Source organism: Erythrolamprus reginae, chromosome 2, assembly GCF_031021105.1.
Source record: "Erythrolamprus reginae isolate rEryReg1 chromosome 2, rEryReg1.hap1, whole genome shotgun sequence".
Classification (NCBI taxonomy): Eukaryota; Metazoa; Chordata; class Lepidosauria; order Squamata; family Dipsadidae; genus Erythrolamprus; species Erythrolamprus reginae.
This window is the reverse complement of record NC_091951.1, coordinates 240725821-240740267: the sequence shown is the minus strand read 5'-3', so window position 1 is coordinate 240740267 and position 14447 is coordinate 240725821. Positions and strand designations below refer to the sequence as shown.

The 14447-nt window shown below is 40.2% G+C and overlaps 1 protein-coding gene across 1 annotated transcript in view; it reads left to right on the top strand.

Moving 5' to 3' along the window:
- Window positions 1–14447, top strand: part of LOC139162211 (neuronal acetylcholine receptor subunit alpha-7-like) — a 125203-nt gene that overhangs the window by 28599 nt on the left and 82157 nt on the right. The window contains exon 2 of the mRNA XM_070742324.1: window positions 3382–3521. Coding sequence (XP_070598425.1) covers window positions 3382–3521 — 140 coding nt within the window. The remainder of the gene's footprint in view (window positions 1–3381; window positions 3522–14447) is intronic.

The window sequence follows — 14447 nt, the reverse complement described above, 5'->3', positions numbered from 1 at the left end:
ACAGTTTAACTCTTCTTTCATATGCCATGTTTCTTACGCTGAGTCCTTCTTTTGCATTGGTACAGCTAGGATCTTCTATTACTTGCTGGACTTTTTTTGTGAAGGTAGGGGTGGGTGGGTGGGTGGGTGGACAAGAGAAGACCTGAAGGCAATGTGAGAAAGGAAAAGATGTGAAAAAAGCCCTCACCTGGTACAGTAATGGTATGGATTTGGCATTTATGGGCAGGATCGGGCAGCAGGGCAGCTGGTGGCAATAGGTGGGAGGGTAGCCAGAAGCTAGTCATAAGTATGGGTGGTCCCAATATATGTGATGTTGAGTGTGTTATTATTATGTATGTGTATGTGAGTCGGTGTGCATTATATTTTTACATTTCTGATTTTACAGTTGCTTCCTCGCTACTTTTACGTTGACTTTTGTTATGACTACTTCTGCATTTATTTTTGTCCTGGGGCAAATACAAAGGAAACAGCATAGAGCTTTATTAGATAAACCAACCATGCACGGCACTCACAGCTGCTTGGGTGATTTGTTAGGAACCCAGGAGATTTGCTTGCATAAACATTTGCATAATTTTTAAAAAACTGCATACAAACATATGGATAGAAATCCTATTTGTTATGCTAAAAATGATAGGTAGAAAGCAGTTATTTCTCTCCTGAGAGTGAATGAATGACATCTTCTGTGAGTTATACCAAGACATACCGAGGGAATCCAAATTGATGCAAACTACAGTAACCGGAAGACCATTAGCCCTTTTTTTTTCATTCCCAGGGAAAAGTTTTTGTTAAAGTTATAGAAAATGCCTCATTAAATCTTTGCAATTGTTAAATTATACTGGACATCAATAAAATACCACCATACATTTATTTGTTCAGAAGCAAAAAAAGGTACCGTATCACATATGTTTTTCCTATAACTGAGTATGCATTGTGTGGCTTAGTCTAATGGAGTTCTAGGAAAACATAACGTATTTTAAGACCTATAACGTTTTTAGTTTTAATTTAGAATCATCACAAATAGAGAAGAGTTTTCAAGGATCAAGGCAGGAATCTTTACATCGTTTTTAAAGAGTAAGCATTAATTGATTATTAATTTTCCACCCTACCACCCTGCCTAAGGAGAACAGGTTGGTGTATAAGAAATGGCACTACGCTCCAGCACGTTTAGCTAAAATAAATGGGAATGTAAATAACAAATGCTGGAAGTGCAAAAAAGACGTAGGAACACATTATCATATTTGGTGGCTATGTACGGAAGCAAGAAAATTTTGGACCCAAATTCAGACCTGGCTGGAAGAAATATTGAATTACAAATTAGAGACGAAACCAGAAATGTATTTATTAGGAATAATTAGAGGCCAACACAATAAAGAAAACTATTATTTAATAAACCATATACTTACATCAGCAAGATTGGCATTCGCACAAGTATGGAAGCAAAAAAAGACTCCAAATGAAGAGATGGTGATTTAAAAAATGTTAGACTGCGCCAAATTAAGTAAATTAACATATGAAATACAAAATCAACAAAATAAGGACTACTACAGAGCGTGGGAGAAATTGTACAATTGGATTGGGGGGGAAAAAAGGGAAACCAGCAGTAAAGGAATATAATGTATAGTAAATAGAATTGTAAAAGATTAATTTTCATGAATATAGGGAATGGTTAATGTTTAACGTTGTTTGTATGTTGTTTGTATGTTGGTATGTCAAATAAACTTTATAAAAAAAATTTTTAAAAAGAAAAAGAAATTAGCAACATAAAAATCTGACTTGATGACAAGTGGGAATATTGTTCCATTTAGCTCAATGAGTTGGTGTCCACAGTGTCAGGCTTCAAGTCTTGCCTTGAATCAGAGGCATTTTGTACCACGATACAGATAGTCCTTGAGTTATGACCACAACTGAGCCCAACATTTTGTACCACGATACAGATAGTCCTTGAGTTATGACCACAATTGAGCCCAACATTTTATGTTGCTAAGTGAAAACTTTGTTAAGTGAGTTTGCCTCATTTTAGGACTTTTCTTGCCACAGCTGTTAAGTGAATCGTTGCAACTGTTTAATGAATTTGGCTTCCCCATTGACTTTGCTGATCAGAAGGTTGCAAAAGCTGACCACATGACCCCGGGACACTGAAACTGGCATGAATATGAGTCAGTTGCCAAGCATCTCAAACTCAACCCGGACAAGATGGAGTGGCTGTGGGTTTTGCCTCCCAAGGACAATTCCATCTGTCCGTCCATTACCCTGGGGGGGGGGAAATTATTGCCCCCCTCAGAGAGGGTCTGCAACTTGGGCATCCTCCTCGATCCACAGCTGACATTGGAACATCATCTTTCTGCTGTGGCGAGGAGGGCGTTTGCCAAGGTCGCCTGGTGCACCAGTTGCGGCCTTATTTGGACAGGGAGTCATTGCTCACAGTCTCTCATGCCCTCATCACCTCAAGATTCGACTACTGTAATGCTCTCTACATGGGGCTACCTTTGAAGAGTGTTCAGAAACTTCAGATCATGCAGAGTGCGGCCGCGAGAGCTATTGTGGGGCTACCTAGGTTCGCCCAAATCTCTCCAACACTCCGTGGCTTGCATTGGCTGCAGATCAGTTTCTGGTCACAATTCAAAGTGTTGGTAATGACCTATAAAGCCCTACATGGCATCGGACCAGAATACCTCCGGGACTGTCTTCTGCCACATGAATCCCAGCGGCCAATAAGGTCCCACAGAGTTGGCCTTCTCCGGGTCCCGTCGACTAAACAATGTCGTTTGGTGGGCCCCAGGGGAAGAGCCTTCTCTGTGGTGGCCCCGACCCTCTGGAATCAACTCCTCCCAGAGATTAGAACTGCCCCCACCCTCCTTGTCTTTCAAAATTGCTTAAGACCCACCTATATCGCCAGGCATGGGGGAATTGAGACATCTCCCCCAGGCTTATATAGTTTTATGTATGGTATGCTTGTGTTGCATGGTTTTTAAATGTTGGGTTTTTAATGTGTTTTCTTTTGAACATTAGATTTGTCACATTGCACATTGTTTTATTATTGTTGTGAGCCGCCCCGAGTCTGCGGAGAGGGGCGGCATACAAATCTAATAAATAAATAAATAAAATAAAAATCTAAATTTTGAGCACATGACTGTGGGGATGCTCTAACGGTTGTAAGTATGAAAAAATTGTCATAAGTCATTTTTTTCGATGCCATAGTAACTTTGAACGTCACTAAATGAACTGTTGTAAGTCGAGGACTTACGTGTGTATGATTGAGCTGGAAACTTTCATCCAAAGAAAGCAACTCAGAGAATCATATTTCTAATATAATGAGAAATGAGAATCTAAAAGAGAGAAAACAGTTGCCTAAAACAAGTCTTTTTCTTCTTCTTCCTCTAGTTTCCCAGCAAGGTGAAAACCAAAGACGGCTGTATCGAGAAATACTGAAAAATTACAATAGATTGGAACGGCCTGTTGTGAATGACTCACAACCTCTTGTAGTAGAACTCCAACTTTCATTGCTGCAGATTATTGATGTGGTAAGTTAACTATAATCCAGCTCCCAATTCCTGAAACAATGAAAAATACCTCGCATTTTAAACCAATCACGTACACTAAGAATCTAAGAATTTAATAGAACAGTCATATTTTAACATATTTTATTTTTAAAGCATGGCAACCATTCTTTAAAAAGATCCAAAATAGCATTCAAAATAATAGTGATTGATAGCTCAATCTTTGATAAATTTATTTGGAGCTTCTTTTAAAAACATCCAAACAGGAAAGCTGTTATCATATCTGATGGTAGCAAATTGCACCATGTCTTTTCTTTAAAGAATTACTTTCTTTTATCCATCTGGAATCTCTCTTTCGTGGTTGAGTCCTAATATGATGAGAAAGGGCGAAGGACTCCCTGGTTACATTTCCCATTCTGGGCATGTATTTTTATATCTTTATCAGCCCTCCCTTTATCTGCCTTAAAGACTGAAGCTAAAAAAACAGTGTAGTTTTTTTCCACACAGGATTTCTTTTAGCTTCCTCGTAATTTTGCTTGCATGCTTTTCTGCCTTTCCAAAGTGTACAATTTATTTATTTATTTGTTTGTTTGTTTGTCCAATATACAAATACATAGGAAGAAAAATAGACATGTGATAATATAAATGAGGGTGAAAGTGAACTTAGAGGAGAGGATATATGAAAGGAAGAGAATATATAAGATAGGTGAAAGAAAGGAAAGACAAATTGGACAGGGGACGAAAGGCACACCAGTGCACTTATGTACGCCCCTTACTGGCCTCTTAGGAACCTGCAGAGGTCAATCGTGGAGAGTCTAAGGGAGAAGTGTTGGGGGTTAGGGGCTGACACAATTGAGTCCGGTAATGAGTTCCACGCTTCGATAACTCGATTGTTGAAATCATATTTTTTACAGTCAAGTTTGGAGCGGTTCGTACCGGTATTAAGTTTAAATCTGTTGCGTGCTCTTGTGTTATTGCGGTTGAAGCTGAAGTAGTCATTGACCGGTAGGACGTTGCAGCATATGATCTTGTGGGCAGTCACTGGAGCGTGGTGTCCAAGAATCTACATAGTATTTCAACCAAAGTGGCACTATTGATTTCTACAATAAGATATTGGTTGTTTTAATTGCCATTTTTATTATTAATGATTGTACCATGGGACTTATCTTTTTATAGCGGCCACATTCAAGGATTTTCATTGAGCTGTCCATAATGACCCTAAGATCCTTTTTTTCTAATTAATTGCTGCCACCTCAGATCCCATATAGTATATGTGAACTTTGATGCCCTTTTTGGGCCAGCATTGAGTAGAAAAGCATTTGTCATTTTTGTACAAATCCCTTCTTATTTTAATACCTTGAAAGATTTGGTATTACCAGCAAATGTGCCCAGCTTACTAGTCATTCTTGATTATTTATAGACAGATTAAAACCCGCCATACAGAAAGACAACATTTTCATGTCTTTCCTGGGTAAAATTGTTCACCTGTTCCTATTTTTCATTTCCTGTTCTTTAGCTAACTACCAGTTCATAAGAGCATATCTTCTTATCCCATGCTGTTGCATCTGCTTATTTATTTCCGGTGAAGGATTTTGGCAATGATCTTCTGAAACAATAAATTGCAATTTATGTTCAATTTCCTCTGCCTGCATTTTTTATCACACTTTCAGAAAAATCTAAATTAGCGAGACAAGATTTCCAGAAGCTTATATTGATTATCTTCCAGCAGGGCCTGTTATCTGTATATTTATTTTATTTTCCATTATTTTATCATACCTTGAGGAAACATTAAAATAACTTGTAATTTAATAATAAGATTGCAATAGGGTATTATTTCAATACTGGTTCATCTGCATAAATCTGTTTCAGCACATTGAGATAGCCCTTTTGCAAGAATCGGTATTTGTTGTATTTCTATGTTATTTATGGTTATAAGTCATGTTCTTCATTTCATACAGCAGAAACTCTTCATAGCAGAGCCATGCTTCAATGTATAGGGGTACAATACAATGACTCCAATATAAATCTTATGCTTTTATTTCTTCTTTTCTCATTGAACTCGTTTCATATTTAGACAAATAAACAACTTGACAGTATAACTATATTTCTCTATACATCTGCTCTCTATGATGCAGATTCACCAACAGTCAGCACAGGAATCCCCAAGAATTCTAATCTTCCAACTGCCCAAACTGACCACATGCCAGTATGCAAATTAGCTCTCTCTCAACATTCCATCCCCCTTTTCCATGCTATATGCTAACAGTATTCCACAGCAAGTTTGTGTCATCTATACCCATGATGGCAAACCTATGGCACGTGTGCCAGAGGTGGCACGCAGTGTCCTTTCTGATGGCACACCAGCCATCACCCCAGTTCATCTCCATTGTGCGAATGCGCATACTTCCCAATGGCTAGCGGGTCTTTGGGTCTCTGCTGTGCATATGTGGGGGCGGGGAGCATGCGTAGGGTGTGTGCATGCATCTGGGGGCATCTGGGGGTTTGTGTGCACATGCGTGGGGGTGTGGTACATGCAGCAGTTTATGTGTGTGTTTGGGTTGTGCATGTGTGGGAGTTGTGCACATGTATGGAGGAGGCTCATGCAGAGTGCAGGCACAGGGGTGATTGCATTGCATTTTGGGGGTTCAGGCACGCACACACACTTTGGGCCCTCTGACCGAAAAAGGTTAGCCATCACTGATCGATACCACTGTAGTAAATTTAAAGAACGCCAAATAATGTTTTTTTTCCTTAGTAGTAGAAAAAGGAAATGGAAATCCTATTGAGACCTAAATGGGTTCAAGATCCTTTCTGTATTTTCTGTGATGCCAGTTGTGTTTAATGAGATTAATTTTTTTTCAGGGTTTTTTTTTAGGCTTTAAGCAGAGGCAATGAATTTCTTGCTTCCAGATATTGCACAAATGTTACTTCCAGTTTTATTAGACACATCACTCTCACCCAGTAATGGGCAGCCAAAATTTTTACTGCCACACTGTGGGTATGGCTTATTTTGTGGGTGTGGCTTAATGGTCATGTGACTGGGTATAGGAGTGGCTTGCCGGCTATGTGACCAGGTGGGAGTGGCTTGAAAGATCATCATCATTCAAGTGAACTGTTAAGTCCTTGACTTACAACCTTATCAGTGTCGCTTGCTGGGGTGACAATTGATTTATATTTCCTGCGCTTTCCTTCCTGGGTTACCCCCTCCCCGCCTCAGGCTGGGTAGTTAGGCAAACGAGTGCTGCACTTTTCACTGCCAGAAGCATAAATGCTGCCAGCGCCGCTTCCACCCATGCCTTCTGCTTGCACCTCAGCTGGGAGGGGGCCATGTGAGGCTGGAGGGGAGCTGGGCAGGAGAAAGGGAAGCTTGTCTGAGTCCAGGAAGGAGGAAAGAGGAAAAAAGCAAGGAGTGCAGACACAGCAGCAGGGAAAAAAGGAGAGACGAGCTGAGACCAGTAATCCAGGAAGTGACAGCTGCCGATCAGCTGGAGCTGCGCACACATCTTCATTTCTGCTGGTGGAACTGCGTTCCACCCCATCCTGCTTGCTGCCCACCCCTGCTCTCACCCATGCTAACACAACCTGGGGTGATGGAAATTGCAGTCCAATGTGAAAACAAGCTTAGAAGAGGAAATGTCTTTTCCTGTTTTATTCTTGTAATGGAATTTATGAGCATGCTTGGAAAGAAGCTTCAATATTTGCTTGTGTGTTGGTGCTTCCACTAAAAAGCTGTCTATAAGATACTACACCTGAATAATTTTGTTGGATGATTTTACCAATTCCCCCGTCACAATTGAAAGCATGGAATATTAGTGAGTTTGTGGCAATTCTGCTTCTTGTCAAAAAAGTATATGGAGGGTCACAATATCTAAAATGTTTCAGTTCAAAGCTCAAGTATTTGGAAAGAGCTCATGTTTGGATCATCTTTTCTTTTTTTAAACTTAAAACATCTGTTTCATGCTCGAAATGTGGTATCCTGCATTTTAGTAGAGTTTGAATCAATATTTTGCACGCCCCTAATAGAGGTCTGCACACCTCTAAAATGGATCAAGAATAAGGAAGCATCTACTGATCTCAGAGCTTAAAAGACCTTTCTTGACCCGCATTATTTTATTTATTTATTTATTTATTTATTTATTTATTTAGTTAGTTAGTTAGTTAGTTAGTTAGTTAGTTAGTTAGTCCAATACACAATACATATTGAAGAGGATAGACATGAGGTATTATATATAAAGAAAAGATATAAAAGTAGAGGAGAAGATATATGAAAGGAAGAAAAGATATATGATATATGAGATAAGGAGAGACAATTGGACAGGGGACGGAAGGCACGCTGGTGCACTTACCTACGCCCCTTACTGACCTCTTAGGAACCTGGAGAGGTCAATTGTGGATAGTCTAAGGGAGAAATGTTGGGGGTTAGGAGTTGACACTACTGAGTCCGGTAATGAGTTCCACGCTTCGACAACTCGATTGCTAAAGTCATATTTTTTACAGTCACGCTTGGAGTGATTAATATTAAGTTTGAATTTGTTGCGTGCTCTTGTGTTGTTGCGGTTGAAGCTGAAGTAGTCATTGACAGGCAGGATGTTGCAGCATATGATTTTGTGGGCAATACTTAGATCGTGTTTTAGGCGTCATAGTTCTAAGCTTTCAAGACCTTTTTTACAATGCTCCCTTTTTACAGTGTGCTTACTTTTGCAGGTAGGGGCAAAATGATTACAGTAGATTTTGAGGGATTTAGTTAAGCTTCAATTTGTTGATTTAATGACAAGTGTGGGTGGAGTTGAGAGCCTAAGGGGCTGGCCTATTAACTTATTAGCAACTTGATTAAGGAGCTTTTGCAAGCGAGCCGTGAATTAGCTTCAACCAGAGCAACTCCACCTTAATCATTTTGTCTATGCTTTTGCTTGATATAGCCATTGTTGGAATCAGTAGTTAGCTAGCGCCAGGGGTGGGTTCTACTTACCTTCCCACTGTTTCACATCATGATGGAAGTGTAAGTTTTGTGTGTGTGCACTTGGGGTGCACATGTATCCACCCATGCAATTTTGCTTTGGCGCATGCTCAGTATCTTAAATTCAGCCCAAAACACAGCCGAGGAGCTGATCAGTTGAGCTTCCAAAGGAATAAAGATAAGTACAAACCCGGGGGGGGGGGGGTGGGTGGAGGGAGGATTCTCTTTCAAGGGGAAGAACAGTGACATAATTAGCGGGTTGCTACTGGTTCATCTGAACTGGTCCAAACTGGGAAGAATCCACCGCTGGCTAGCATTTACTTTGACACTTATCAGAAGAAGCTAAGGAGGCTAACCACAAACACCAGCTATAGGAAATGTTAATCTGTCTGGCAGATGATAGCTTTATAATGTGCTGAAGAATTTTGCAAGGAATAAGGAAAGACAATTTGGCATTTAACTTATTCTGTGCTCATGAATGTTCAGGCAAAGGTGTGGAGGTGAAAAGTCCATTGTTAGTTAGCATGTTAGAAAACACACATCCAGAGGTGGAGAGCGTAGCTAGTTAAGTATACCCCACATACTAGTCTAAACTCTGCACATTTCCAATGAATCAGGAACATATGATGACATATCAAGAAACGTTGATATGTATATGTGATTTTGTAATATAAAAACAGCTTGGGTAGAACATCGTTTTATTTGGACTTGAATCCCAAGTGTGCATCTTTATGAACTTATAAATGCCCAATATAAAAATAATTTTAAAAACCAATAACCCCCTCCTGCTGGTGACAGCACACAGTCAAATGAGCCACTTGTTGGGCTCCATCCCCAAGCTCTTTGGCTGAACTGAGTCTTCTATGTCTTACAGAAGAGTGTCAAAGTGGGGGCCAGTCTAATTTCTACTGGGATGCTGTTTTATAGAAAGGGAGCCACCATGGAAAAGGCTGTTCTTCTGGGTCCTACCAAATGTACCTCCCTAGGGGACGGAACCTGCAACATTCCTTGCCTCCCTGCTCTAGCACGTCAGGTGGATATAACCAGCAAGAGGTGGTCCCGCAGATAACTTGGTCCCAAGCTATGAAGTGCTTTCAAAGATAACTTTAAATTAGTATAAATCTGTCTCACTGCTGCAAAGAATTGTGGCAAATTGTCTAACTACAAGACACAAGCTAATCATATTTAAGAGAGTCATTGTGCCTTCCTTGTTGGATACCACAGTGTTTTGTCAATAGTATGAAAAATCAGATATTCTAGGAATCCAACAATGTGGATTGCAGAACTGATACTCACATGAGTTGGTACATATAATTCCTGGCCACCGCATTTGAAAGAGAAACACCCAGTCCTGAAGGGTGTAAAGAGCAAAAACGAAAGCAGTGCATCCTTTTAACTGCTATGCATATTAGGTTTACTGTAGATCAACGGTCATGAACTGGTGGTCTGTGGACCACCGGTGGTCCACAAGAAAAATTTGGTCTGCAGAAAAATTATTTGTATTTTTTATATTGCACTAAATCAGGGGTAGGCAAAGTTGGCTCTTCTATGACTTATGGACTTCAACTCCCAGAATCCCTTAGCCAATCATGCTAGCTCAGAAATTCTGGGAGTTGAAGTCCACATGTCATAGAAGAGCCAACTTTGCCTACCCCTGCACTAAATCAGGGGTCCTCAAACTACGATCCCTGGGCCTGATATGTGCAATGAATGTTTGTGTTGCTGCAGAGAGTCTCCCTGTTCGGGGTCTTTTTGTGTGGGTCAGGAGGGGAGAAATTCCGACTTGGGGTCTGCTTCAGCCTCCTGATGCGGGGCTTTGGGGGAAGACTGGAGGGAAGTGCCACTGATGGCGAAGAGCTGGAGGGCCTTGTTCCAGTGGGACTGCATCATGGCCTGGAACTGATTGACCATCTCAGCCCACTGAGCCTCCAGGTGCCATGCACTCCAGGTGTTTCCTCTGCTTGGGAAACCTGTGCTCATAGTCCTCAGTGAGGTGCTTTTGCTAAGCCTCCTTCTCGGTCAGATCTATTCTGAACTGAGCCAGCGGTTTGGCCAACTATTTCTTGTGGTGGCTGCTTAGTTTCAACAACTGCTTCCTGTTGGGGCAGGTGAGACGTGGCTGGGAGGGGAAGGGCGAGTACAGGCTAGCGAGGCACCCCTTGATGTGAATGACATCGAGTTGGCCACAGCCACCCATTCACATGACCACCTAACCACGACCACGCAGCTGGTCATTAGGCAGAACATAGTAGTGGTCCGTGGGATTTAAAATTATGAATTTAGTGGACCCTGAGGTCCAAAAGTTTGGTGACCCCTGATCTTGATGGACACTCGTCAGCTCCCAATCCCCTTTTTGAAAGTAATTGATCTGATTACCTTATTTCCATTGTAAATGACTATCTGCCTGAATTTTATCTCTCAACTAGACTTCTGTTAAATTGTAACTGAGGACCAAAGGGACTTATATTAGGCGTTTCCCAGAATGTTAACACATGGCTTTATTGCTTTGGAATGCTGAATGTGACTCTGAAATGAACAGATATCCCTGATGTTTCACAAGTAATTTGTTGATTAATTATGAACCTTTTTACAATTTTGGGCAGAAGCGTCTTGTATATTGAAATAAATTATGAGGCATGTGTTCTTCATAAATGATTCATCAGATGCTGTTCCCACAGGTTTCTGCAAAGCTGTAATAGTAGGTGGTGTGCATTGCTTCCTTTCCAATTGTTTAGATCAATTAGCTGTAAATGGGATGGCTATGTGAAGTTAATAAGCAATGTTATTAGCAAAAATATGCAGTGAGAAAGGATTATAAAATGAGAACTATTCTTATTTTGGTCCACTGTTCACTGTTCTATTAGGTATTTTCACTAATGTTACAGATGGTTGCTTGATGCTGAAATAATGTAACAGTCAGACATAGAAACATAGAAACATAGAAGACTGACGGCAGAAAATGACCTCATGGTCCATCTAGTCTGCCCTTATACTATTTCCTGTATTTTATCTTACAATGGATATATGTTTATCCCAGGCATGTTTAAATTCAGTTACTGTGGATTTACCAACCACATCTGCTGGAAGTTTGTTCCAAGGATCTACTACTCTTTCAGTAAAATAATATTTTCTCACGTTGCTTTTGATCTTTCCCCCAACTAACTTCAGATTGTGTCCCCTTGTTCTTGTGTTCACATTCCTATTAAAAACACTTCCCTCCTTAACCTTATTTAACCCTTTAACATATTTAAATGTTTTGATCATGTCCCCCCTTTTCCTTCTGTCCTCCAGACTATACAGATTGAGTTCATTAAGTCTTTCCTGATACGTTTTATGCTTAAGACCTTCCACCATTCTTGTAGCCCGTCTTTGGACCCGTTCAATTTTGTCAATATCTTTTTGTAGGTGAGGTCTCCAGAACTGAACACAGTACTCCAAAACCAAAAGACTTTTTTGGTTTTGTTATTACTATTGTTATTAGTAACTGGGCATGGCTAGTTTAGCAAAAAGCAGTGCCGGAGTAGACATGATAGCACTATACAGATATTTGAGGGGCTGCCACAGAGAGGAGGGGGTCACACTATTTCCAGGGCACCAGAGGGCCAGATCAGGAGCAACGGATGGAAGCTGACCAAGGAGAGATTCAACCTGGAAATAAGAAAGAACTTTATGACAGTGAGAGCGATCAACCAATGGAACAGCCTGCCAGCAGAGGTTGTGAATGCCCCATCACTTTACACATTCAAAAGAAAATTGGACTGCCATTTGGTTGGGGTGGTGCAGGGTTTCCTGCTTGAGCAGGGGGTTGGACTTGATGACCTGCAAGGTCCCTTTCAACTCTAATAATAAATGAATAAAAATCCACAGAGACTCCTTTTTATTGTTAACATAAACAAAAAATGCTTATAATTCTGGGCCATACATATGTATTTATAGGAAATATTGTATAGCCTGGGAAACTATCCAGGACCGAGAGGTGACCTTATTTTGTAGACCATTGTTCTTGAAAGTTTTGACTTTCTTTTAGGCAATGGTGCCTATTCATTTCTAAGGGAAACATACAAAGAGTTTGGGCTTGGGGATGCTATTGGAGTAAAAGGAGGAAAGGCTTAGTCCATTTCCACTCAGGCCACTGTCTGTTGTAGTTAGCTCTGGCCCAGCTCCTGCCCCAAGGACTGTGGATGTGGGGGAGACATCCACATGCTGCAGGCCTGTTTTGCCCCCAGTGGAATCTGATGATGAAGGCTCCTCTGACCAAGAAGACATGAGTGACAGGGAGGAGGAGACTGTGGCAGACAGCTCAGAAGGAGATCAATTATCTAGCTCCTCCTTGGATTCATAACAAGAGTTAATGATACAGCCACGCATGTGGAGAGCGATGCATAGGCAACAACAACTGAGAGATTATTATCAAAGAAAATGAGGCCACCTGTGGTTGGGTGGGGCTGTGGTAATTAGTGAGGCTGCTATAAATAGCAGCCTGTGGGTTTGGCCATTGTGGAGGATTATCTGATCGTTGTGTTTCGTGACTGCTTTACTGACTTTGACTTTTTGTGTGCTGATTTTTCCCTGCTTTGAAACTAAACCAGAGCAAAGTGTGTTTCACTTTGTGAAAGAAGAAGGACTGTGAATTGCCTCACAGCTGCAAGCTAAGTATCACAGAACTGATAAGGGACTTGTACAAATTACCAGTTCGTTTGGAGACAAGTGCTCTTTGCTATACCAAAAGAGGGCTTGGTTTAAGTGAATTTTCATTATAAAGAACATTGTTTTGAATTTTCAAACGTGTGTGTGTCTGAAATTTGTACCTGTGAATTTTTGGGAGGATTCTACCAGAGAGCTGGACAGAACATGGTCTAATGAAAAGTTGTTGCTTGGTGTTAAAACCCAAGTCAATGTTCAAGTTCAAGTACATATTTTTAGCAATGTTTCTAATCTTTCCTATTTTCTGCCAATTGGATCATTTTAATGAAAGATGCTAGGAATTAAAGCTGAAGCAGTCTACGTGCAAAGTGTGTCCTTGGCCACTGTGATTTATTCTGTTTTTAGGAACATTTTTAGATAGTTCCTTCTTAAAGTGTGATGGATTCGGGACCAAAAGCAAAAAGCTACTTTAGAATTTGGGAAGCTACACATGTAGCATTTTCCTGGGATTCTTTACAGTAATGTCATCTTTTCCCAAGATGAGCTTGGGAAAAGGTGATTTGGTGACAGATAGAAGGACATATCTCCCCTCCGAAGCTCCAAAGCACCTTTTTGCCTTTGAATCTAAAGTATTGCTGAGCCCTATTACCTACATTTTGGGAAGCAATCTGCTGATCAATTTCAAGTGAGACCAGACTGTTTCATATATAAAGAATACAGATTTGATCTCTGACAAGCTCCCTTTAGCCAATTCTTCACCAGCTAGAAATTGGAAAAACTTACTTTAAATTCCATCGCATAAAGAGAGACACATGTTTCTTTTCTTTCAATGATTGAAAAATTACTAAGAGAGAGCTCAAGGTTTCAATAGAAAATGTGTTTTGAACCTTGATTTGTTTGGATTACTCTCTGTGACAAGGTCTGCAAACCTTTTATTTACTGTGAATGGGATTATTATTATTTTTACCTAGTGGTTTCTGCAAGGCAGATAAAAACCTTTGAAAATAGATTTGGAATATATATCAAAGACAGGGCATACAAAGCAGCTGGAAAGCATATTCTGTTGGTGTATTTAATATCACATATATTCCTTGATCTCAGAGAAAACTGATGCTATTATAATTTCTAAAGAAATCTTAAGAATAATGCATTTTATACATATACGGTATATTGTATTGGTAGTCCCTCGTAAGCCAGTTTAAACTTCTAATGTAATTTAAGTATTTTCTGCTCCTGAAAAGAGAAATATGGAACTTTATTTATGTTTTTCTCAAACCAGATGGAATTTAATTTGTTAAAAATTTCACATTATTTACTATAATGTGATATTGTCTGTCAAATTCCTCTTC